Here is a 25,672-nt window from a genome sequence, read left to right as displayed (position 1 = left end):
GCTGGTGTAAGAACTCCTGCTCCACAAAGTACTATGTTAAGACGATGCAATGGGCAAACATTTATTTTGTAGGGGGCAGCACGGCGCATATCTTCGACCCGTGAAGGGGCTCTGTTAATTACAAAAAAAACACTGGTCAACACACTTTTTCTGGCGTAAGGTATTCCAACGGTTTTAAGATAATTTTGGGGTACTGATTCCAAATCTGGCATCAGTTTTTGTCTATCACATCAGGTTTTTGAGATGTCAAATTGCATTTTCAATAAACACTGCAGAAGAAAAATATTAGATAAATGTGGATATCTACATAAAATGATATTATAAACAAACTATCCTAAAAATATAGCACCATATTTTAACACTAAAGCAGTCACTGAATCGCAACAACTTGCAATCATAAGTGACACAGTTAATTTCAGGTAAAATCTATGAAAATGGGGTATGCCGATATCATAAAATGAGATCTGATAGAGCAAACCTGAGATCAGATTTGAAATCAGCACCCTGAAATTATTCTAAAACAGCTGCAAAAGTCCAGGCCAGAAAAAAATGTAGTTTTTTGTTGACCAGTGTAATCGTAAGTTGTGTGAGAACACCTGAGGCATGAATAGTTTAAAGAGGGTAACAGGTGGCGATTTGAATGGTGACTGACTGACTGCGTGTGAGGGTAATCGTGAAGGGAATGTTTAGTCGTTGTCGGGGGAATGAACACCGCACGGCCTTCTGGGACCAGGGGCGAGCGACACTGGACGTCCACCAGACCGAGGTGTGTGCGACCATTGGAGATTCAAGATCCGGGTGGACACGAGGCCCAGGCGCGAGCAATGGAAGGTGGCGCGGGGCGATCGAGCGGCATCCGCCTCCCGTGACGGCTCGAGGAGACGTTGGCCTGAGAAGTGGGGACCTCTCTGTCTGTCACGTGCCACCGGGAGACGAGTGGACGCGGGCCTGAGGCCAGGGGAGACGAGTTGGACACTCTCTGGAGGGGAGGCAAGCAAGAGCTCACCCGAGGGTTTGTGCCTGCTGATGTGGATTTGCAACGCGGGGCAGTTACGCGTTAGACACGTGCATTGACCAGAGTGGTGAAGTATGGTCAAAGGCATGGGGGGGGGGGAGGTCCTCGTCCGGCAGTGGCGACTACGGGCTGAGCCCCGTGCGTGTTCACAGAGGGCAGTGTTGAGAGGCAGATGTGGAGGTGTCGCGCAATGCGTCGTTAGCAATCGTGATTGTGTCAACTCGTAACGCGCCAGCACTGCCGCCGCACGCCATCCGCATCTCGCCGTCGTCGAGAGTACGACTTGGGGAGGCGCCACGAGGAGGAGCCACGGACTAGCGAGAAGGGCAGCAGCCGCGTAGTAAACGCCAACGCCCACAACAATTGCCCAAGCTCCGCGGTCCCCTATTCAGGCGTTTTTGGCCAATTTAGCGAGTTGTTAGCGTGGACAAAAAAAACGACACTCGGATAATTCACTCGTGAGAAGGGGAGCAACGCTCTATCCCATACAGATGGAGCAGGTGGAGTCCACATGTTTTTGATATCTGGCCTTCTGGCGAGCCAGCGTACGGCTCCTCCCGAATAGATGTCCACGGGAAGGGAGTTTGACCTCCTGCGCGTGGTGACCCACCAACCCTCGCTGCTGCCTCCACAGTTCCGGGTTCGAGGCAGCCGCGCGCAGTGTAGCTACCACCTCGCCCGGCCAATCACACGCGGCCGCCTGACTTTGAACCCAGGCTCTCGGCGGTTGCCGGAATCAACGCCGTGACCCCCTTGACCCTTTCCTCCACCACGGTAGGTCCGTTCTTTCCAATACATATTTTTGTATTTGTTTTACCAAATGCGTAACTCGGCATACAGCCATACACACACCCTCACCCTCCACGTGCAGCCCTCTTGCCCCACAAACCCATTCCGCTAACTGCGATGAATTAAAACGAAACTAAATGAGGTTAATGAAGTGTGCGAAACTAAAATAGCTGCCGCGGTGTTTTGGACATCCCAGGCTGAGAGGGCAAGAGAGAGAGAGGGCGACGGCGGGCGGTGCCGTCCCGAGGGGGTGAAGGGGCAGTCCGCGGTGTAAAGTCCAGCGGCGTGGTAGCGTCTCTCTCTCTCTCCACGCTGTCACAGACGCAGACACGCGCGCATTGCTATGCAAGGCCGACCACCCGTCCGCCAGGGATCGTGAAGACACGGGAGACCCCGCCGGAGGCCGTCGTCGTGTGAGAGTGACACTCGTCCGAGAGGTGAGACCACGGAAGGTCTGACCGGTCATCGGCGAATGAACTTGAAAACGCAGCCGAGAGGTTGCAGCTTGCCGTGTGTGGGCTGTAAGTTTGTGTGTGTGTGTGTGTTGGGCTGTGACAGTTCAGGAGAGCGGTGACGCAGCGGTTAGCGCTACGAATGCGTCGACCCGAGTTCGATTCCCGCTCACGGCCAACATCAGGTGACGACTATCCGAACCGATCCTGGGCCTCCCCTAGGTCGACTCTGCTACGAATGAGTAACCTGGTGTGCTGTGTAAGCCTCTGAAAGGCGGCCGGGTGTGGTGCTGGTCACCCACCCCCTCGTGTGCCGTTCCGGCCTTCAAAGGTGCTCGCTTTCCAGCGCTTGCCCCAACAGTCTGTCGAAGCTTATACGGGGGATCTTTGTCTTTGTGACGGTTCACTCCCCTTGCAACTGACCCTACACTCTACCCACAGAATGGAGGAATTCTTATGATTTAGGGTCACGGTTTTATGGGGTTTTTCCGTCTCGTTTTGACGGCCTCGTTTGTCCCCTTGCTGGTTGTTTTGGCACCAAGTTCGTGGATCGCCTTAACCAAAGACATCGTCCAAGCACTCACAAATCGTCAAATGTAGGACTGAAATAAATTATGTTCAGATGAATGAAGTTTGCTACGATTGTTTGTTTTTCCCCACCCTCAGGCCTCGTGGTATGAATTGCATTCTCCAACTTTTAACTTATCTTTCTGGCCTCTGTGCTATAAAACAGGATTATTGCCTGAAAAGTCGCATGTTAATTGACGAATGTGTCGAGAGTTGGTTTCTGTATTGATATGCGAGTACCACCGTTGTCCCGGTATCTATGAATTTATTTCGGACCGTACGTAGCCATCCGTGCTTATCGGAGGTGCGGGAGAAGGACCACAAACGAATCAAAGCCGTTGTAAAGAAATGAATGGCAAGGGATGATTAGTGGTATCAATGATGGTCATTATGGTTATAATTTGCTTCATTGGCCTGAAATGTAACCATCAGCAAAATGATGTGCGTGAAAATGAATTCAACGCACGAAACAAATCTGAAAATAACAATTGATTCTTGGCAACCAATCAGTCGCGATAATCTATTCCGGTCGACGTTTGCGTGGCCGCGTAGATTGAGGTTCTTGATCGTGGCTGCTGCTGTGGTCCAGGGGCGGTGAGGAGCCCCGGTTATAAGAACGCGTCTCAGAGGATGTTCACCGCCGCGGAGATGGAGCCACGAGATCAAGCGGTGGCCTAAGGGGAGGAGGGGGACCTTCATCCAGCAGTGGAGAGCTGACGGTGACCCGTTGGTACCGCGTCTAGCGACTGTATCGGCACATTGCTGAAAATGCAGAGGAAAGCCAGGAGCAGTAGACCCCGGCATATCTCTGAACTAATATTAGCACAGCGCACTTTGCTCTTGCCAAGTTGTAACAGTGAGTAGGGCGTCAATAATAATAATAGTTGTAGTCACTTTTACAGCCCTCCTTTGTTAATCCGCTCCTGGACGAAGGCATCTGCGCGTCGTGATCGGTCGTGGTGGTTGTTTGACCATACTTCACCACGCTGGTCAGTGCGGTTTGGTGAAGCGTATAGGGCGAGGTAGGACCGAGTCAAGATATTACTCGCCGCTGATGTCAGCCGTGGCCGGATATCCTGGGGTTCATGGCACCGCTCGCTAACCACTGCGCCACCACCCTGTGACGACGATTGCCACCCGCCCCGGTTTGACCCGGGCAAAAATGTTTGGTAATTATTATTGGCATCCTGTGTTCGAGTGGCTAGGAATTAATTTGTGCCGAGATCAGATGTCGGATATTGTGTTGCGTTTAAAATATATTCGCTAAGTGACCAGGTGTGTCCTCTCCCGTTCGACCTGTGATGGACAAGGGTGTCTAGAAACCCGAGTTACACCCCCCCCCCCCCCATCGCATAGCTTGCCATCTATAGTTCGCGTGCGTTTTATTGCGTGTTTTGTGTGTTATTTCCATGGCAGGCGTGGGGAAGCACTCTACTGGGTTTGTGTAACGCAGTCACGCGGCGAGATTCACATCCGAGTTACTGTGCGGTTAATGATGCAGAGGGCAGGGCGCGCTCGCTAGGGTCGTGCCTCCGTGGGTCCGCGTTTATGAGACCACAAACCCCCCCCCCCCCCCCGATTCTTCAGTCTCAGGTGACGATAATAATACTACAGAACGACGACGACGATTGTGCGATGAGTAAGTCGCCCGATCTGTCACTGACATCGCAGTGACCGTGACTCCGAGGTGGCACTTTGGATGCCAGGAGAGCGATGTGGTAGGGGAGGGGCCTTGGAGAGGCGGCGGCGTTCAGGAAGATGCGCGGGGGGTGGCGGGGGTGGTGGCTTTAGAGTGTCGTCTCTTTTAAAAGTCGGTGTCGATTGAACTCTGATGCTCGTGTACAGCAGCAGTAAGATGACGATGGCCGTGTTCTGGACGGCAGCGGGAGTCATCTATGGAGACATTTTAAGTGGAGATCGTTGTGGCTTCATCAGATTCGTACACACACACACCGATACACAATCACAAACCTACACACACAGATCCATAATCACAAACATACATACACACACATACAACAATCCCCTTGTGAAGCAGAATCGGGGCTGGAGGAGCAAGTGCTGTTAGCGAGCTCCTATGAAGGCCGGCACAGCACGCGAGGGGGGTGAGGCAGGCCAGCACCACGTGGCCCCGCAGTGGCGATGTTTTTACATCGCACCAGGTGCCCGTGTGGGCCGAGTGAACCTCGCAGAGCCGCAAGTCCGGCTCTAATAATCGATGCATGGAGCTATCGCGAGATCCCGTGCTCTGCGGAGATGGGGCGAAGCAACCGTCTCGCGCGCAGGCGCTACAGGGGCTGGGTTGCGTCGCGGGACGGCGCAAGGTATCTATCGACCGCGCGCTCGGTGAGTTTCTTCAACCAGCAGTGGATCAAACATGTCCGTCGACGATGCCGTGTCGCAAGCGTCGCGAGCCGGGGCGCTGCGTGTGTTCGCTGCAGGTGGCTGGGCCACGGCGGGTGAAGTGATGGATGGAGGGGTCACCCTCCGACGCGCCGCGGCTCTGGAACAGATGGACGGCATCGTAGCAGGTGCCGCCGCCGCCGCCACCACCACACCCTTTGTGGCGGGGGGTAGGGGAAAGGAGGGGTCCCGGGGCAGGGGTCCCGTGTGATCCAAGACGTTCGCAGTACCAGCGTCGCCGTCCACGCCACTCGTGGTGACATTTTTGCGGTTGAGTTTTTTGTTTTCGTGCGCGCGCGCGCAGAGATTCGCCCGTTGACGCGTGGCCATGCGGGTGCCCGCTATTGGTAGATCCAATTGTTACGTGAATTAGAAGCTCGCGAAACGTCGGACATCGTGGGGTGGGGCGGGTGGGGGGGCAAAAGCACGACCGCGAGAACCGACGGAGCAGCGGTAGAGAGAAACCAAATCGATGCACGGATAATGATAATAGGACTTGCTGTGCATCATCTGTAAGGGACTAGCGGATATTAGGGGAATGGACGAAAACACTTTTGAGTTGTCATACGCACAGACGTGTAGCAGCTCGGCTTCACGTTCCCCGTTCAAATCTGAGTCAAGGATTGACTCAGGCCATCATCCATCCAGGGTCGCTAAAATAAAAAAAACACTTATTGGGAAAATCAACAGTGGCTGTCCTTTCAATGGACTTGCCGCTGTCACAAGAAAGTTGAATTTCCAACACGGGGCTCTACGGCTACTCTTCGACGCTGGGCCAGACGTCTTGGAGGAGGTCTGAGTAACCCACACTTGACCCCACCACACATCGATCTGCCGACCTACTCCTAGAACTGCGGTGCGTTCGTTTATCCTTCCTGGGTGGCCCGGTGAGGTGGGGGGTTTGTTTATAAATGCCGCGCCGGGAGTTGGAATCGAACCGTCGTCCTCTGGGTTGCATGCCAGCGTGCCGACCATCAGAGCACCGCGTTCCCGACTGTTAATTGTCATCGGCGACGCGAGTAATGCGCGTGCCGTCTCCTGTAAACTTGCCCATGGAGGCGTTGGGGGCAGTTTGTAAGCGGGCTTCACGCGCCATCGCTGTCACGTGTGGGAAAGAAACCCCCGGTTCAACACTCGCCCGGGGAAACGATCTAACGCAGTGGCTGCGTGTCAGAGGCGGTTCGTCGGGAGCAGGTGGAGAGTGGTGGGGGCAACGCGTGGCTTGCTCACACCTCTCCCGAAACGTCTGTCCCACGTGGAGGAGTCGACCAGATACCCTCTAGGGCAGTGGTTCATCACCTTGACTGCAGCCTTGCACCCCTTTGGTTCTCAATCGTAAAAAAAAGTGTAGAATGCTAATAACTAGATAGGGGTTGATGAAACAAAGTAAGTTGTTACTTACGTGCCCGTAAATTAATTTTTTGTTTCGATGAATTACCCTCAAGTCAAATCTGGCCATGTCTCGCACCCCCAGAAAGGGCATCTCGCTCCCCAGGTGAAGAGGAATAAGAAAACCGCTGTTCTAGAAGGAGCTCATTGGAACAGTGGCGTGAGCGAGCAATTGCAAGGCTGCGCCTTTACCCCCTTCAGCTTCATCTACAACTCTGACACTGATCGAGGTGGGGTGGGTGGGGAGTTGTGAACGTCCCAGCGACAGACAGCGCAGCAGTGGCTCGGCTCCTCGACCGCGCGAGGACGCGGCACGGCCGCCACTCGCGGTTCGCTTCACGGAACCGCGGCGCTGTCGGAGAGCCACGCAGGGGCCGCTGCCACTGGGGGCGCCCTTCCAAATGCGTTGGAATGCGATGCGAGAGGCTTCGAAGCGCCGATCGCATCTCGCGCTCTTTCCGAGTCGCGATCGGTGTCAAAGAGAACGTCTCTAGTAATCAGACGTCATTATCATCATCATTATTATTTTATATATATAGCATGATTAATTACAAAGTGTTCTTCCTTAACGAGCTGTAGATAACGTTCTTCTGATAAAGCTGTCGGATTAAAATAAGAGCACGGGAGAAATTGGTCAGCGGAGTGTGTACATGCGAATCTATTAAATACAACCGCATTGAATCCATTGAAGATGTTTAGTTCTGAGATAGATTGGAATGGACAGCGGGAACGACGTGGCTAGCACGGCGAGAGGTCTCCTGCACGGCAGCGCTCGTCACCTCTCTGCCCTCGTGTGTGTGTGTTGCCCGTTCGTCTCGTCTACGCGGCGTTCTTTTGGTCTGGACTCGCTTCCTTACTGAAATATTATCTCAAAGAATCCCCTTCGTTCGCTGAGCCTCCAACTTCCTTGAACGGTAGGTGCGTTTCAGATGAGAAATTACGGTTGATGGCGCAGACGATTACGATGATGATAATGACGACGATGGTGATGACGACGTTGAAGATAACGAAGATGATGATGACGGTGATGATGGTAATAATGACGACGACGAGTACGTTCCTCCAATCCGCCGGATCACTGTCGAGTCCCCCCCACTCTTCCCGGCTGTCGCCAGACAACAAAGAGGAGGAGTTGGAGGACACGGGCGGCGGCGCCTGCAGCTGGGCGCTGGCGAGCAGGAACGGCGGCGGCGGCGGCGAGTCGCAGGCCGTGGCGCCGTGGGCCGGGCTGCAGGTGGTGCACCTCACGGAGGAGCTCTGCCAGCGACTCGAGCGGCTGGGCAGCCAGGAGGAGCGCGAGGGCCTCCGCAGGCAGCTGCCCCCGGGCACCGTGAGGGCGCTGCTCGGCTGGCTGCACGCGAGCACGGTGCGGCAAGCGCGGGTACACGGCACGGATACATGGCGCGGGTACACGGCACGGATACATGGCGCGGGTACACAGCACGGGTACACGGCACGGGTACACGTGCACACGGCACGGGTACACGGCACGGTTACACGGCACGGGTACACATGCACACGGCACGGGTACACGCACGTGCAGTTACACGCACACATTGGTACCCGCACGGGTACAAAGACAAAGATCCCCCGTACAATCGTAAACAGACTGTTGGGGCAAGTGTTGTTAGCGAGAAACCCCGGGTACAGACACATGGGCACGTGCACATACGTACTGGCACACACTGCTCAAAGTGGCATACAGTGTATGGGACATGCACGGCTACATGCCGACGCATTGGTAAGCGCACGGACAGATGCTTGGCTACACCACATTGGCGCAGCCCTGGGCGCAAGCACGGGTACACATGCACATGGGTATACATAGTGGGTACGCATGGACACCAGCGTTGGTGCACATGTATGTTGGCGCGCGCGTGCCCGTGTGCACGTGCGCGCGCGTGTGCGCGTGCGGCGGGCCCGTCGCGGGGATCGAGTAACGGCCGCGTCGCCGCTCTGCCAAACAAAACACAACAACGGCAACATCGCGTACACACACACACACGCGCCATCAGATGTAGCATCTGCAGCTAATAAGGGTCCGATTACCGACGCAATTGCGTTAGATCTCGCTCGGCCCGCTCGGCACAGAAACATGACCCCCGCGTCTCCGTTATTAGCGGCACCAGCGACCTCCTCCTCCTGCTTCGCTCTACCGCCGCGCAGCGATTGGCTGGGAATTTGAGGGTCTCGGAGGGAAAAAAAGGTCACGCAAAGCTTGTGGGGGTCCCTGATTGCTCGCATGCGTGGTTAGAATTAAACATTTTAACATTTGAATTCATTTTCAACGTGGATTTACCCCTGCGCGCGTCTCCTCGTTCACTCTACTCCCCTCCACTCACTCTCCTACCTCTCCCATCTCATCTCACTCGACTCCCCTCCACGCACTCTCCTACCTCTCCCCTCTCATCTCACTCAACTCCCCTCCACGCACTCTCCTACCTCTCCCCTCTCATCTCACTCCACTCCCCTCCACGCACTCTCCTACCTCTCATCTCACTCCACTCCCCTCCACACAGTCTCCTACCTCTCCCCTCTCATCTCACTCTACTCCCCTCCACGCACTCTCCTACCTCTCCCCTCTCATCTCACTCGACTCCCCTCCACGCACTCTCCTACCTCTCCCCTCTCATCTCACTCCACTCTCCTCCACGCACTCTCCCACCTCTCCCCTCTCATCTCACCCCACTCCACTCCACGCACTCTCCTGCCTCTCCCCTCTCATCTCACTCCACTCCCCTCCACACACTCTCCTACCTCTCCCCTCTCATCTCACTCTACTCCCCTCCACGCACTCTCCTACTTCTCCCCTCTCATCTCACTCGACTCTCCTCCACGCACTCTCCTACCTCTACCCTCTCATCTCACCCCACTCCACTCCACGCACTCTCCTGCCTCTCCTCTCTCATCTCACTCCACTCCCCTCCACGCACTCTCCTACCTCTCCCCTCTCATCTCACTCCACTCCCCTCCACGCACTCTCCTACCTCTCCCCTCTCATCTCACTCGACTCCCCTCCACGCACTCTCCTACCTCTCCCATCTCATCTCACTCTACTCCCCTCCACGCACTCTCCTACCTCTCCCCTCTCATCTCACTCTACTCCCCTCCACACACTCTCCTACCTCTCCCATCTCATCTCACTCCACTCCCCTCCACGTTCTCTCCTACCTCTCCCATCTCATCTCACTCTACTCCCCTCCACGCACTCTCCTACCTCTCCCCTCTCATCTCACTCTACTCCCCTCCACACACTCTCCTACCTCTCCCCTCTCATCTCACTCAACTCCCCTCCACGTTCTCTCCTACCTCTCCCATCTCATCTCACTCTACTCCCCTCCACGCACTCTCCTACCTCTCCCATCTCATCTCACTCTACTCCCCTCCACGCACTCTCCTGCCTCCCCCCTCTCATCTCACTCTACTCCCCTCCACACACTCTCCTGCCTCTCCCCACTCATCTCACTCCACTTCCCTCCACGCACTCTCCTACCTCTCCCCTCTCATCTCACTCGACTCCCCTCCACGCACTCTCTTACCTCACTCGACTCCCCTCCACGCACTCTCCTACCTCTCCCCACTCATCTCACTCCACTCCCATCCACGCACTCTCCTACCTCTCTCCTCTCATTTTGCTCGACTCTCCCAAGGCTTTTTCTCGAAGCCCCCAGTCAACATTCACCAGCGCACGTGGACACACGCGCATTGGCACACGTAGACACACACACACGTGCAATGCGCGGAGATTTGTGAGGAGCGGTTGTGTAAAGATTAGCGCACTGCGCTACAAACCAGGCGACCAGAGTTCGATTTTCCCTCAAGACCAACACCGGTGACAATTATCTAAACCGGTCCTGGACATCTCCTAGGTCGACTCAGCCTTAAATGAGTACCTGATGTGGTGTGTAAACATCGCCACTAGGGAGACACAGGCGGTCGGGCGTGGTGTTGGCCACCCACCCCCTCGTGTGCCGTGCCGGTCTTCATAGCTGGTCGCTGACAGCACTTGCCCCAACAGTCTGTTAAGGCTACACAGGGTAATCTTTGTTTTGCTTTGTCTTTGGGGGAGATGTCGAATTTTATGTTTTGCGTCAGCCCGCTCCGAGCGAGCAGCGAAGTCCGTGTCATGGTTTGTTCCGCCCGCTTTGCGATTGGGGAACGGGGCGGTCGGTTTGGGGAGCGGTCGGTTTGGGGGGCGGTCGGTTTGGGAGGCGATCGCGTTGAGCGCGTGGCGCGAGTGAGGGAAATCCCGGAGGGGGGGGGTTCCATGGCGGAGATGACCACGAGTCTGACATGGAACCCCACAGTGGTCACCGCGACAGAGTTGGTGCCTCGCGTTTTCGTCGGGAAACCCCAGTGTGGATCTCTCTCGCGCACGCACGCGCGCCACGAGGCTATTTAAAGAATAACTTTGAATCAACGGAGCGAAACTAAAGAGGGCCCTAGGGGTTGGTAAATGAGGGGGGGTGGTGGTGATTTCCCCCCCCCCGCCCCTTTTTGCTCTGCAAGGCAATTTTAGTTTTTCTCTGCTGGGTATTTTTAATTGGCTGGACCTTGAGAGAGAGAGAGACTACTCCCTGGGAAGAAGAGCATCGCTGCGCTGCGCTCAGACGAAAGAAGGTCTCTTTTATCGCTCTTTATCTCTCTTCTCCAAAACCACATGCGTGCCGTGACATCACTCTGTTTAAAACAACACCGTGCAAGTGGTCGCTTAACTCGGGGGGTTTAAGCGTTAAGCCGACGCACAGCTGAGATGCTGGGTTTGAATTTGGGTGTCAGCTGAGTTTATGGTATAAGCCCTTCCACCGATGATTCACACAGAGACGCAATAGGCCCACAAAGAAACGCATTGACTCGCGTAGATACCCATTCACTCACACCGAGACCCATAGACTTAGACAAAGTTGTGATTTTTCAACCCATTTCTCAGGTAGTAGCGAGTCCATGGTCTCTGCCCGATCAACAATGAATGACACGGCCATGAATTCACATAGATACACATCATCACATAGATACACATCATCACATAGATACACATATACTCACAGGGAGACGTGTAGACTCACACGGACTTAGTTGACGGGAGTTTCACAAATCCACATCATTGGCTGGGTTGGAGAACGGGCAATAGTTATGTCATGAATGTATGTAGACCTTCTTTCGCACCGTACATATTCAACCATGTTAATCGCAGGAAGATTGTGACCTCGACGCCCACGGGTGGCAGCGAGGGAGGTTCACCACCGTCTGGGTCCCGCCTCCAGTCGTGCTCGGCTACAGGGACGTTTGTTCCGGCTGCTCTGCCTCGCATTGCCATGGCTACAGTGCTCTTCATTGCCACGGCTACAGTGCTCTTCATTGCCATGGCTACAGTGCTCTTCATTGCCATGGCTACAGTGCTCTTCATTGCCATGGCTACAGTGCTCTTCATTGCCATGGGTACAGTGCTCTTCATTGCCACGGCTGCAGTGCTCTTCATTGCCACGGCTGCAGTGCTCTTCATTGCCACGGCTGCAGCGCTCTTCATTGCAATGCCCCCAGGGGCTACTGGCGGCCCCCGGGGGCCTTTAGTGCGGCCCCTGACGTGCCTCCCCCCCCCCCGACAATACACAACAAGTGAAAACACCCCAATCTTCATCATCATCGTGCTGCTGTCAAACCCCCAAATGGCTTCAAATGTGTGGCGGCCCTCACACTGACGATGACTCTTAGCGGCGATAGTGCTCCCCCCTCTCCCCTCTGAAAGTGGGCGAACAACGCGGGGCTGAGGGCTCCAGGGCGCGCTGGGTGCCGCCACACGAGTTGATGATTTTGGGTCGCCCCCCCCCCTCCACCACTGCCATTTGACTGTCGTCCGATTCTAACTGGAGACAGTCCGGCGTGCGTCTGGGCGGAGTGGACCTAGGGGGTGGTGATGATTCTGTGCATTGATTGTTGTTGTTGTATGTTGTCAATTAGTTTACATCTCCGGGGTTTGGTCTCTTCTGGAATAGGTGGCACACCCGACTCCTCCAACTACCATGGGGGGAGGGGTGGCGGTGGCGGCAGCTGGAATCGATTTGGACGCGTGTCTGGGTGGCGGTGAAGGGTGGGTGGGTGTGAGTGAGTAAGGTGAGGGGTGGGTGGCGGTGAAGGGTGGGTGGGTGTGAGTGTGTGAGGGGTGGGTGGGTGGGTGTGAGTGAGGTGAGGGGTGGATGTGAGTGAGGGGTGGGTGTGAGTGTGTGAGTGAGCGGTGAGTGTGAGTGTGTGGGTGAGTGAGTGGTGGGTGTGTGTGAGTGTGAATGAGTGGGTGAGTGGGTGAGTGAGTGAATGAGGGGTGAGTGTGAGTGAGTGAGTGGTGGGTGGGTGTGAGTGAGTGGTGGGTGGGTGTGAGTGAGTGGTGGGTGTGAGTGAGTGTGTGAGTGAGTGTGTAAGTGAGGGGTGGGTGTGTGTGAGTGAGTGAGGGGTGGGTGTGAGTGTGTGAGTGAGGGGTGGGTGGGTGTAAGTGAGGTTAGCACTGGGACAGCTCCACTCTGATTTGTGGAGTGCCCACGCGTGCGAGTTTCTCTCTCTTTCTCTCAATGCCCCCATTGTTCTAGAACCGTATGCGTGCAGTCTGTGCCAATGCGTCTGTTACTCAATAGCTACTATTAACTTCCCATTCACATAAAGTGCAAATTACAATTATATTACATTGGTATGGATATTAAACCGTGGGTTCAGGATTCCAGCCCTGGATCTGGGTGTCTCTCTCTCAGTGAGTTCATAATGGCCGTGTTAGAGACACTGATGCCCTGGGTTCCAGTGGTAGTGCCTTACGCCGGAAATCCCTATACTTCAAGCAAGCCTAGCGGCGTTTTCGTAAAATATGGAGTGATGATAGAGACCTTGTCTCACAGGCGTCTGTCAATCCACTGCTGGATGAGGGCCTCCTCACGCGGCTGTACGGGCCGTGAGCGTTCTTTGACCATACTTCACCACACTGGTCAGCGTGGGTTGGTGAAAGCAAGTGAGTATAGAAGTACAGTACAACTGTGGATGCTGCTGCACTGGTCCGCTCACTAAGGACAGTGGGAAGCATTCATAAACAAAGTTATTAACTCTTAAAAGTGAATATTTAAACACTGGCTTTGCTTAGATAAGGCCACGTCAAAGACAATGTGTTACGTTGTAAATGACTGCAATGTTTTTATTTCACCAATAGCATTGCAGTGTGTGTGTGTGCGCATGTCTGTGCGAGTGCGTGACGTCACTGGAGGGCATGCGGGCATTCCTGGCCAGGCATGCAAAGTGAAGCCGAACGTGTTTGTCTGTGTGGGGAGCGGTGGCGCAGTGGTTAGCGCGCTGCGCTTCGAACCCGGCGCTCCGAATTCGAGTCCCGCTCACCGTCCAATCCTACATGTGTGTAATACAGCAACACGTGTGTGTATGTGTTTAATATACCAACACACCAGTAACGATTATCTGAACCTGTCCTGTGCCTTCCCTGGGTCGAACCAGAATGAAACAAGTAGCCCGTGCGGTGTGGAAACGTCGCCACCAGAGAGACAAAGGCGGCCACACACTACCCTCCGTGTGCCGTGCCGGCCTTGATAGGTTCCCGCTAACAGCACTTGCCCCAGCATTCTGTTAACGCTATACGGGGGGTCTGTCTTTGTATATGTGTGCGTGTCGTGCAGTTTGTACACGTGTTAGTGTGTGTGTCGTATATTGCCCTGGTTAATAGGCCGCGGCTTTGGGTTATTCTTCATGCTTTCGGGGTCTGTGACCCTCTGCTCACGATCATTAAGGACCGTCCATGATGGTTGGCAGGCCCCGGTAAATCTGCGTGTCCGACCTCATTTCCGTTCACCTCGGGGTGCCACGTGGATCTCCTCCGACCCCCACGTCATTTAGCATCCTTCCCAGTGGAGGTCCTTCCGCCAGCAGTGGCGTGAGAACGCAATTGCAGGGCTGTGCCTTTATCTTCTACTGAGCCCTTATTCAGATCACATTTAAATCGCAAATGCAAGCAAAGGTGTAACGCATGAAAGCCACTTTGCATAGTTTTGCATAGTGCAGCGATCAGAGTGAGGCTTTATTTTCCGACGAGCCAAACTGCCGCAAGGCACTAACCGGCGCGGAGGGGGTGGCGTGAGGTTCTGATGGATTCCCTGCGAAAGCCGCGCGTCGCTACCGGGAACCGGCGGATGGAGCCAAGAGCGACGCGTTGGGAAGCCTCCCGCGCATCAAAAAGTCCCCAAGGTTCGCTCCCAGCTCTGGGTGGTGATGGTGGTCGTGGCGCTGTCTCTTAAACTTGGCCAAAGTTTTTGTTCCGGAGTCAAGCACTGACGGAAGTCACCGAGGGGAAGCGAGTGGGGGGCAGAATCCCTCCCCCCCCCCACCACTTCCCTTATTAACCTCTTGTGTTTATTAGGCTCTCATTTCGCGTTGATTGTTATTGGTGCATCGCTGAGCGGTGGTGGCCACGCTGCACGTGGCTGGATGTCATCAAACACTGGAGGCAGCGGCGAGGGTTTGTGGATCGCGCACAGATGTTGTGGGAGTCGAGGAGGAGGGGCCTTACCCCTGACTTTGACAGCAGAAGGCGGTAGAGCAAGGGGACTAATCGCCATCTGTTTCCATCTGTACGGGGATAGAGCGTTGCCCCCTCGCGCAAGGCGTGGGGTTTCTGCTCCGGTGTCCTCCCCCCGTGAACAATATTAATAATAAACACACCCCGAAATTCATTGGCTGAGTGTCATCTCGCAAATAAAATGCCAAAGTAGCAGCACCCGCCTGAGGATGAGTCCGATGACTGAATGTGCCTCTCCTGGAAAGGGCGCCACGGTGGCGAGGAGATGTCAACTCCCTCGCTTGCTATGCAGGTGGCCCTGGGTTCGATCCCGACGCCGACTGTGTATTTGGAGTGTGCATGTCTCTCTCCCCGTGGATTTTTCTTCCGGCTCCTCCGGTTTTCCTCTCCCATATTTAGAATAACATCACGAGTTTAGAATATTTGGCTGCGATACATACGATAAGCCACTTCGTTGAGCTACATCGCTCGGTGGGATTTACCTGGTACAATAAAAAATGTTTATATAGTTTAGTCAGACAGATAAATAAGTCAATTATAATCATCCGCAACTTAGTTTTTTGTGAATCCCCTTCAGCTGCTTGGGGCCCTGCGTGATGCTCATTGCCCAAGCGCCCGCCGCTGGCAGCGTGGGGGCTTAGATGTGGGTGAGACTGTAGGGGGGGGGGGGGGGTTGGACGTGGGCTGAGAGTAGGGGGGGGGACACGTGGGTGAGAGTGGGGGGGGGGGCACGTGGGTTAAACTGCGGGGGGGGGGCGGACGTGGGCTCTTGCCGGCTCAACCAGTCGTGCCAGTCGCAGCACAGCGCCCGGCCGCGATAAGAAACCGAGAGAAATGCAAACAGGAAACGCACGGCGCAGTTTTGTCCGACGCGTATTTTGGAGCGTTTAAAATACTCGCAGCGACAGTCGGTCGGCATCGTCCTCCGCGGCGCTCGCGACGACATTTGCTCAAACGCAGCCCCGACGCGGTGTTCGACGCGGACGAAGGGTGCCGTCCGCTCTTGGTGAGAGCTCGCAGTCGTCCAAGTCGCTGTTGGAACGCGCGCTGGGGGTGGAGATCGTCACCCTGTTGGCTATCATCGTGCGCGCGCGCGAGTGTTTGTTTGGAGCGGTAGTGTCGCAGCGGTGAGCGCTACGCTGCGCTACGAACTTGGCCACCCGAGTTCGATTTGCGTTCACGGCCAACATCAGCGACGATTATCTGAGCCGGTCCTGGGCCTCCCCTAGGTGGACTCGGTCGTAAATGAGTACCTGGTGCGGTGCATTAAAAAAGCATCGCCACTAGGGAGACAAAGACGGCCGGGCGTGGTGCTGGCCACCAACCCCCTCGTGTGCCGTTCCGGCTTTCATAGGTGCTCGCTAACAGCACTTGCCCCCCGCAGCTTGTTAAGGCTATACGGGGGATCTTTGCTTGTTTATCTAAGGAAGGAAGCAGTTGGCGAATGTGCGACAGCGAGAGATGTGCGTCTCTAATCGGTGTCGCCTTTCGTGTGGCGTGGGGGTTGATGCCCGATGTTTGTAAGCCGGTGTGGGGTTGGGGGGGGTTGGTGGGTGAGCTCAAGGATGGAGCCGTCGTGAGATATCTGGAATTCTACCGGCGAATCTTTCGAACGAGCAGTGGTGTCCCTCTGAGATGTATACAGTGCTATGACTCGCAGATCGATTCATAGATTTACACCGAGACCCATAGACTCACGTAGAGACTTGGATAGAGACCCATAGACTCGCGTAGAGACACATAGACTTGCATATAAACCTATACACTCACGTAGATATCCACATGCTTAACATCGAGAACCATAGCTCTACATAGAGACTTACAAAGCAATCCACCGTCTTATAGTGATCCACACACTTGCATAGAGAGCCATCGACTTATAAACATATAGACCCAGACAGCGACCCAAAGGCTTCAACAGACACTTCCTCTCTTTCGTGCTGCGGGGAAGTTTGCTCGGCGGCGTTTCTATGCCCACGTGGTTTGTTGTGAGTGGACCAGGCGACAGCTGCCACCGATCTTGATTGCGGTTAATACAGCACAGCAGCAGCAGGACGTATTAATCAGGGCGGCCCGCTGGGTTCGAACCGCTGAACCTCTGCAACAACGAGCGGCGAACGCAGCTGGGCTCCCGCTGGGCTCCATCTCCATTGCCGGCAATGGGTGGCGGCGACTCCGCAAGGCGCTGCGTGTGTCGAGTCCTTGTTGGTGCAGATATGACAACTGACGCGGGGGGTTGGGCGAGGCGATAGGAAATCATAGGGAGGGGGGGGTGTGGAGGGGATAGCGGTGTAAACATTGTTCGCAGGTGTTCGCTAAACAGCACTTGCCCCAAAATCCTGGTGAAGGCTACACGAGGAGGGGGGGATCTTTGTAACAATGTCATCTCCTTGGGATTTAATCGATTGATTTGTTTTATGTTGGGAGTGGGTCACAATTTCATTCAAGAATCGACTTTAGTTTGTGCACATACAGTGGCATCTCGCGGCTGAAGTGGGCCCCTGTCGAAGCCATTCGCTACTGCTGGTAGTCGTGGGGCGTGGTCGTGTCGCGGTTAGCGCGCTGCGCTACGATCCCGTCGACCCGAGTTCGACTCCCGCTCACGGTCAACGCCAGTAAGGATTATCTGGATTGGACATGGACCTCCCTTAGGCCGACTCAGCCTCAGACGAGTTGCTGGTGCGCTGTGTAAACATCGCTACCGGGGAGACAAAGGCGACCGAGCGTGGTGCTGGCCACCCACCCCCTCGTGTGCCGTGCCGGCCTTCATATAGGTGCTCGCTAACAGCACTTGCCCCAACAGTCGGTTAAGGCCACACGGGTGACCTTTGTCTTTGTAGTGGTACGTGGTGCCCCTTAATATAAAAGCTTCACCGAGTCATCTGGGTTTCGTTAAGCCTCACCGACGGTGGAATTGGTGCCCCGATAAATCGCGACGGGGGGGGCGGTGAAGTGGAGGGGCTGGGAGCTCGGGGTGGGCGGGCTGGGGCCGACGGGGTGGGGGGGGGGCTCCTACATCGTTCCCCTCCGGCGGCGCTAATTCAACCAACCGGGTTCGGTTACAGACGCCGGCGTTTTTCTGTGAATGCAGCAGCAGCAGCAGCAGCTGCTGAGTCCCCCGTGCGCCAGTCTCGTCACCAGGGGCGGTGGTGGACGAAGCGGCGATGCTGCCGTTGTCGCTGCCGTTGTCGCTGCCGGCTCCGTGGAGCTGAGTCGAGCGGGCGGGCGGGTGAGTGCGCGCTGTGTCCACTCTGGAGCTCGCTGACCCTGCCGCTGCTGCTGCTGCTGCTGGTGCTGCTGGTGACCTCGGCTGCGTATTCGAGGAGTTGCCCCGACCGGCCAGGCGGTCTCAGCGGTAGAGCCTCTAGGACGACACGGAGTTCAATCTCTGGTGGGGGCGGTTGACTCAGCCCATCATCATCATCATCCCTTTGGGGAGGGGAGGGGGGCTTTAGCTCTTTGTGGGGGGGTCAACAGTGGCTACCCCCATGGATAGACGAGCTCCTGTCAGAGTAATGTGGAGATTTCCATCACTGAGCCTTGAGACGGGTGCTCATTTCAGCAGGACATATCTCCGACTTGCCATGAAATTGAACATTGCAGTCTTTGCAGCTTTTTAAAAGGAGGACTTCACGTGTCTCCAGTTACTTTTAAAACATCGATTGTGTGTCAAGCAATACTGGAATGATCCTCAAGCCCTTTTGGGCTGACTTCCTATGTGCATTACCAAGGTGATGTGTGTTTTTTACATTCGCTCGTGCAGAGCAGACGACTACTTCCCACACAATCTGATGATTATTTTTACTTAGTTACGGGTGGAAGAGCTGGGGTGGAGAATGATATGCCGTCGCGATGCATTTTAGAATTATAATTTTACTTTCACTGAACTAGTTTATCTACTAGTAAATACTTTTAGATTATTTAAAGGGTTGACTTGGTACTCTATCTACTATTCTCTAACTACAGTATTCATTCTTGATTTGAAGCTTTCGCGACTGCAGGAATCCATACTCTTTGGTTCTTTTGGTAAAGTCACGAAGGTAGAAAAATAAATGATAGATCACGACGTTTCGATCGCCACACAAGCAACCTTTTCTAATAAATATTTTCCACTCTCTCTCTATATCCACGTGCTACGAGGAAGGTCCACTGCCCGAAACGTCGCCTGTGATATATTTTAGTTTTCCTCTTACGGCCGCACACACGCGGTGTCATAAGGACTCAAGTGTTGAGTTATCTGTCTTGCTGATGCGCTTGTGCACCGCTGCCAACGCAACGTCGCTGTTTAATTTACAACAAAAACCCCAAACGGTATGCTCTCAGTGAGCTCCCTTCACACACACACACAGCGAGCTCATTCATTCCCAATCCACTGCTGGATGAAGGCCTCACCATGCCGTATCGGGCGATGGCCCCTTCATCGTAACACACCAACAGCACTCGTGTGTTCAAGGCTGTGCCATTGACGCGTGCGTGGTTGTTGAGTTTGTTTTTGTCGACCGTGCAGCGGGGCATCATCGCCAAGTCATCTGCTCCAAGGGATGTAACTTTGACGGCCTTGTGTTGTTTTCATTTAAACCTCACGTCGAGTGTGGAACAGGTGACGTCGTCACCACCACCACCATCACCACTGTGGTGCCCGCGATCCGCTCCGACGGCAAACGCGTGTCCACGCTGCCCATCGGCTCTCGCCCTCTCCTCCCGCGCGTCGCAAACATTCGGATAAAATCATCGGGGGGGGGGGGGGCTGGTAAAGCTTCGCTAATCAAATTGCACTGTAACCCCCCCCCCCACATACCCATTTACAAATGTGTCCCTCCCCTCCCACCCACTCCTCTCCCCTCCCCCAGCACATCGTAGAGGCTGCTCTGGCACGTGTAACATCAACACGCGCACAACATTGTGACGGCGCAACAACACATTAGATATATATATTTATATACCAAATATATATACACACAGCAGCAGGAACTCCCAGAGTCAGCATTTGCTTGGTACGTGAAGTGGGTGCATTCACTGCCGCTACGCGTACCCGCCAACCTGGGTTCGATTCCGGGCCACGGCTAACTTAAGTGGCGAATATCGGAGCAGATATTGCGGCCTCCCCCTAGGTAGACTCAGCCTTAACCGCGAGTACCTGGTGCGGTGTGTTAACAGCGCATGGGGGTGCTGATCGCCCAGCTGTTCGTGTGCACTTGCCTCTACAGTCCGTGGAGGCTACACAGGGGATCTTTGTGTCATGTGCACGCCCACACGCTAACTCGCTGTGCGCTAACTCGCTGTGCGCTAAGTCGCGTCGCGCTAACCCGCTGTGTCACCGCTCACCACAGCAACAGCTTCAACCACCGCCAGCCACACCACAAACTGTCACGGGCGCTGTCGGATTGCGTGACATAAATCAGACGTGGAATGCGATGCTCGCGCTGGCCGGGGGATACCCCCCGCCCCTCGATTGTTCGGTACGAATGACTCTGGATGGTTAGTGGGGGGCAAGGGGGGGGGGCAGGGCTGATAGCGGTGCTGCTGCTCAGCACTTGGCGGTGAGCGAGTGCGTCGCTTCGCCAATTCGAAAGAAGTCTTGGACAGACGCGGGGTGACAACTGAACCTGATGGCGGGACCCCGGGGTCCCATAAGCCCCCGGCTCTCGCATCAACTACGTTCGGACGTCATTTTATGTCTGTTGAGGGCGAACGACACGGCAATCTATTCCTCTCGACGAGCTCTACACGATGCGCTAATTAAAGTTTCAGAGTTTAGTTTATTCTGCGAATTATGTTGCCGTGTCGTCCAAACGCAGCGAGGACGACACGGCAACAGAATGATTCGCGCCAGGTGGGTCGCGGCATTTATGTGCGCGGTGGGACGGAGTCTCCAGAAATAAATAAATAAATAAATATCGCTTCTATGATTTAGATTTTTATTTTTTACTTCCGTTTATTCCGGACCCCGGAGTCCCGCCACAAGGTTCAAATCATTCTTTAAACGTCACCTTCTCTCCGAGTTTATCTCGGAAATTTGACGTCATTCACAAGCGCGCACGCGTGCGTGTGGTGTAGGGAGCGGTGGCGCGGTGGTTAGCGCGTTGCGCTGCAAAACCTGCGAGCCGAGTTCGATTCTCGCTCACGACCACTAATAATAGTGGCGACTATTTGAACCGGTCCCGGGCCCTCCCACAGGGCGACTCTGCTTCAAATGAGCACCTGGCGCGGTGTGTAAACATCGGCACCTGGGGAGACAAATGCGGCCTGGCATGGTACTACAGCCACGACGCCACCCCCCTCGTGTTGTGTTGAGGTGGCCTTCATAGTCGCTCGTTAACCGCCCTTGCCCCAACAGCCGGGTTTTCCCCTCCACATTTAGAACCGTGCCACTTCGTCGATCTATCATTTGATAGCCAGGTCGCTTCTGAAAAAAAAGCTCTCCAGCTCGGTGGGCCTTACCTGGTAAAGTAAAATAAGCTAAATTTCGATTTAGAGCTTTCGTGACTGCAGGGATTCGTATTCTTGGTTCTTTCGGTAAAGACACGTATAAGGGAAAACAATACAATAATAAAAATAAAGCAATAAAATTCTCACGACGTTTCGATTGCAACACAAGCAATCATCATCGGGTGTGATAATCACGGCAAGAAAATTTGACAAAAGTGGTTTTCACACCTGATGATGATTGCTTGTGTTGCAATCGAATCGTCGTGATAATTAATTTTTTTATTACAATTTTTATTATTTTATTATTTCCCTTCTACGGGACTTGACCGAAAGAACCAAGAATATAAAATAAGCTAGTTCAGTGTGGTGTAGGGAGCAGTGGCGCAGCGGTTAGCACACTCCGCTGTGAACCTGGCAACCTGGGGACGATTGCAAAGCATCATCACAGTAGCACTGGAAGGATGGCGCAAGTACAAAAGTGTGTTATTGTATTTGTATTGTCATCGCATCGTCATTGTACTGCCGTTGTATTGTTAGTAATGGTCATGCGGACTCACGCTCTGGTCTCCTTTTGATGCCCCGTGACCCGCATCTGCTCGATTCTCCCCGCTTCCCGTAAGCGTTGAGTCATTCGAGTTGGAGTTTGCGGTGCGTGGCGAGCCCTTGTTTCTTCTCCCCCTGCCCACTTTTGTCTCTCCTCCCCATCGCACATTCCCCGCGCTGCCCGCCCCCCCCCCACGCCCAGAGGATATCATCCTCATTCCTCACGCTCATCATCCGCTCGGGTTTGAATACAATCAGGACCGCTCCGCAGAAGTTCAGGGAATCATCGTCGTTATGTTCGCCATCATCGTAATCATCATCGTAACCCCCCACATGCCACCTCCCCCTCCCTCCCCCCCCCAAAAAAATCTCTCCCTTGCGGGGTCGAGTCGAGAAATCAACGTCACGTAAATCGCAACGCACGATACCAGTAGCGTCCGTCACCGAGACGCAATTTCGTATTGGGAAAAAAAACTGTGACTCAAAAAAAATACACGGACACGTTTACATTGGAAGAAGCCGCGTTGTTAACGGTTGTGAGACTCTCTTCGTGTGCGCTTCCACGTGTTCCAGCTGTGGCCCCTCGCACGCGCGTGGGGTTTTCTCCGTCGGTGGTTTCCCTCCCGAACTGAGTGGAGTTTCAGGGGCCAAAGGTCGTGGACAATTTACTTCGCCGCGCCGGTTCTGGGCTTCCTTCCCATCGTTTCGCCTGCGGGGGGAGATTCTTTTTTTATCCCCCGCGCCGCTGATTCCACGCAAACCGGCGACGATTGACGTGGCTTGGAGAGTCTGGAGAGTGGCCCATTTAACGGGACAAATTCTGACTCGGACGCATTTCGAGTTATGTCGAATGCACTTCCCCCTCCGTCTCCTCCCCGCCTTAATTCCCGATGGGCCCCCCCCCCGCCCCTCCCTTCCACCCCCGGCGCGTGCGTCGCACAAAACGGGCCCGCGGATTCCTCGTCTCGGTCTCGTTCCCATTCTGTGGCTCCTACATCTTGAGCCGTTTGCCCTGGGCACACACGCACACACAGAGACACAAAGATCTCCAGTATAGCCATTGACATGCTTTTGGGGCAAGTGATGTTAGCGAGTAGTAAGCACCTAATACAAGCCGGCACGGCACACGAGGGGGTGGGTGTCCTGCACCACGCCCGGCCGCCTTTGTCTCCCCAGTAGCGATGTTTACACTCGGCACCAGGTACTCATTTGAGGCTGAGTCGACCACACACGCACACACGCACATGTGCCAGACGCGTGTGCGGAGAGCTCTGGGCGCTGTCGGCAGCGGTGACTTCCCCGGGGCTCCCACGCTCAGAGCGGGCGAGCCACGGGGTCACTCATTCCCAGGCGTGCGTCGTTGTCCGTGTCGTGTAAACACCACCGAGTGTGTGTGTGTGTTTTATCTCCCTCCCTCTCTGCCCGTGTGTGTGTGCCCGCGTGTGCGTGGGGAGCGGTAGGGTAGCGGTTAGCGCTACGCAGCGCTTCGAACCCGGCCACCCGAGTTCGATTCTCGCTCACGGGCAACACCAGTGACGATTATCTGAACCGCTCCTGGGTCTCCCCTAGATCGACTCAGCACCAAATGAGTACCTGGTGCGCTGTGTAAACATCGCCACTGGGGAGACAAAGGCGGCCGGGCGTGGTGTTGGCCATCCACCCCCTCGTGTGCCGTGCAGGCCTTCATAGGTGCTCGCTAACAGCACTTGCCTCAACAGTCTGTTTAAAGGCTGTACGGGGAATCTTTGTCTTTGTGTGCGACTGTTTAATTTGGACAGGGAGAGAAAGGGGTCAGGACGTGTCGGGGGGCAAGGGGCAGGAAATAGACGAGAGTGTGGAGGGGGGGGCGCTGGGGGAGTGTTTGTTCATGTGCGCCTCTGTTAGCGTGGTGGTGGCGGCGGTGGTGCGGGAGTGGTGGCGGTGGGGTTGGGCTGGGGGCCGAGGTTGTGTTGTGGTGCGGAGCTCCTCGCCGTGCGGGTGACGTTGCCCTGGGGGGTGAGAGAGGCATTTTGCGTCGGCGCGTTCGTCTGTTCGTGTGTGTGTGCGTGTGTGTGCGCGCGCGTGTGTGTTCGTGCACGTGTGTGTGCGTGTGTGCGCGCGCGCGTGTGTGTGTAGTTGAGAAAAGTCATCCGCCCTCCGCTGTGACGTCTCCATAATTGGTTTCAGCAGCCGAGGGGGAGTCCGGGGCGGTCCGGAGCGGGGAGCCGCTGCTGCTGCTGCTGCCGCTGCCGCTTCGCTCTTTGGCCGTGACGCTGGCGCGGTTCTCGCCCCACTTCGCGCGCGCCCTTCTCCTTGACTCGACTTTCGACAACTCGGCCGCCGTCGTCGTTACTTCACGTTGGGGTTTTTTCCCGCTGCCCCCGCACTGCCCCCTGTCCTGCCCTCCCTTCCCTGCCCTACCGCAAGCCTCGCGGTGGAGTCGTTCTGCCCTCGCGTGCTTTGCCTCCTGAAGTTTCTCGCTGGCTTGCTGCTGCTGCCTCTCCTGCATCGCCAAGCGAGGCCCACGTGGATGTGAGCATGGACTTGTCCTAGCGGGATGGATTTGGAGAATGAGCTGTGCACACGCTTGCCTTGGCTCCACAAGAGGGTAAGCGGTTTTTTTTTTCCTTTTTATTCTCTCTTCAATTTGAATCTTTCTCTTGACTACAACCTTTTTTAAAAAAAGTATTTTTTGTCTTTTTTAAAGTGAAAAGAACGTTCCAAGCCATTCACCGCTCCTCCGTTGCCGAGCAATTGGACGACCTGCCATTCACGCACGGAGTCCGCGCGCGTGTACAGTGCCCGCATTGTGTCGTTCTTATTCCGAGCAGGGCCCTTTGATCTCCCTCCGTCTATGGGACTTGCAACTTCCCGTGTTGTTTTGACTGTGGAGGTCACTCGCACACACGGTCGCACACACTCGCACGCGCACGCCCAGAGTTTGGTGGAGCATGTCCTTTGAATATTAATTGTGTGACGTAACATGCACACACTTTATATGAGAATCTGTATTCATACTGCAGGAATCCGATGAGCAATGAAGCTCTTTTTCACAAATGTCCAGTAGGGGCGGTTAGAACAATGCAACAACAAACAATACTTAACACGTCAGGAGTGCAAAGTACAGGAAAGTAAACAAAACAACACTTAAAAAATAAATCTACAAATAATACGAAACAATGTTTTTGTTATCTTGCCAGCTAAAGCCCACTGAACTATTAGCGTATTTTTGGCCATCGGTCCAGGCTGCAAAGCAGTCCTTAAAAAAGAAAATCTGAAACAAAAGTTTGAAAACTATAAACATGTATTCCAATTCTTAGGTTTTTTCGGTAAAGTCACGTAGGTAAAAATAATAAATTAATAAAAGTAAAATAAAAATCACGACGTTTCGGAGGCAACACAAGCTTCCGTCTTCAGGTGGAACTTGCAACTTTCCGTGGGCCAAGTACGGCACACTTTTTAAAAAGTGTGCCGTACTTGGCCCTTCCCCTCTTCAACCATTATATATACGGAGTGGTAGCTCTTGTAATCTCTCATTTACGTGATACAGCT

The 25,672-nt window shown here is 54.5% G+C and overlaps 1 protein-coding gene across 9 annotated transcripts in view; it reads left to right on the top strand.

Moving 5' to 3' along the window:
- The first annotated feature begins 1,233 nt into the window (after positions 1 to 1,233).
- LOC144723085 (liprin-beta-1-like) overlaps positions 1,234 to 25,672 on the top strand; it is a 67,429-nt gene continuing 42,990 nt past the window's right edge. The window contains exons 1-4 of one of the 9 annotated variants that reach the window (XM_078601667.1): positions 1,234 to 1,789; positions 2,126 to 2,241; positions 5,265 to 5,354; positions 7,731 to 7,996. In XM_078601667.1, the coding sequence (XP_078457793.1) occupies positions 5,291 to 5,354; positions 7,731 to 7,996 (330 nt within the window). In that variant the 5' untranslated portion in view covers positions 1,234 to 1,789; positions 2,126 to 2,241; positions 5,265 to 5,290. Of the gene's footprint in view, positions 1,790 to 2,102; positions 2,242 to 5,264; positions 5,355 to 6,892; positions 7,997 to 18,235; positions 18,399 to 24,229; positions 24,729 to 25,672 lie in introns of those variants that run through there. The other 8 variants (XM_078601668.1, XM_078601664.1, XM_078601663.1 and 5 more) reach the window with 8 other exon arrangements.

Source organism: Lampetra planeri, chromosome 16 (genome assembly GCF_965212315.1).
Source record: "Lampetra planeri chromosome 16, kcLamPlan1.2.h2, whole genome shotgun sequence".
Lineage (NCBI taxonomy): Eukaryota > Metazoa > Chordata > Hyperoartia > Petromyzontiformes > Petromyzontidae > Lampetra > Lampetra planeri.
This window is presented reverse-complemented; position numbering and strand designations above follow the sequence as displayed.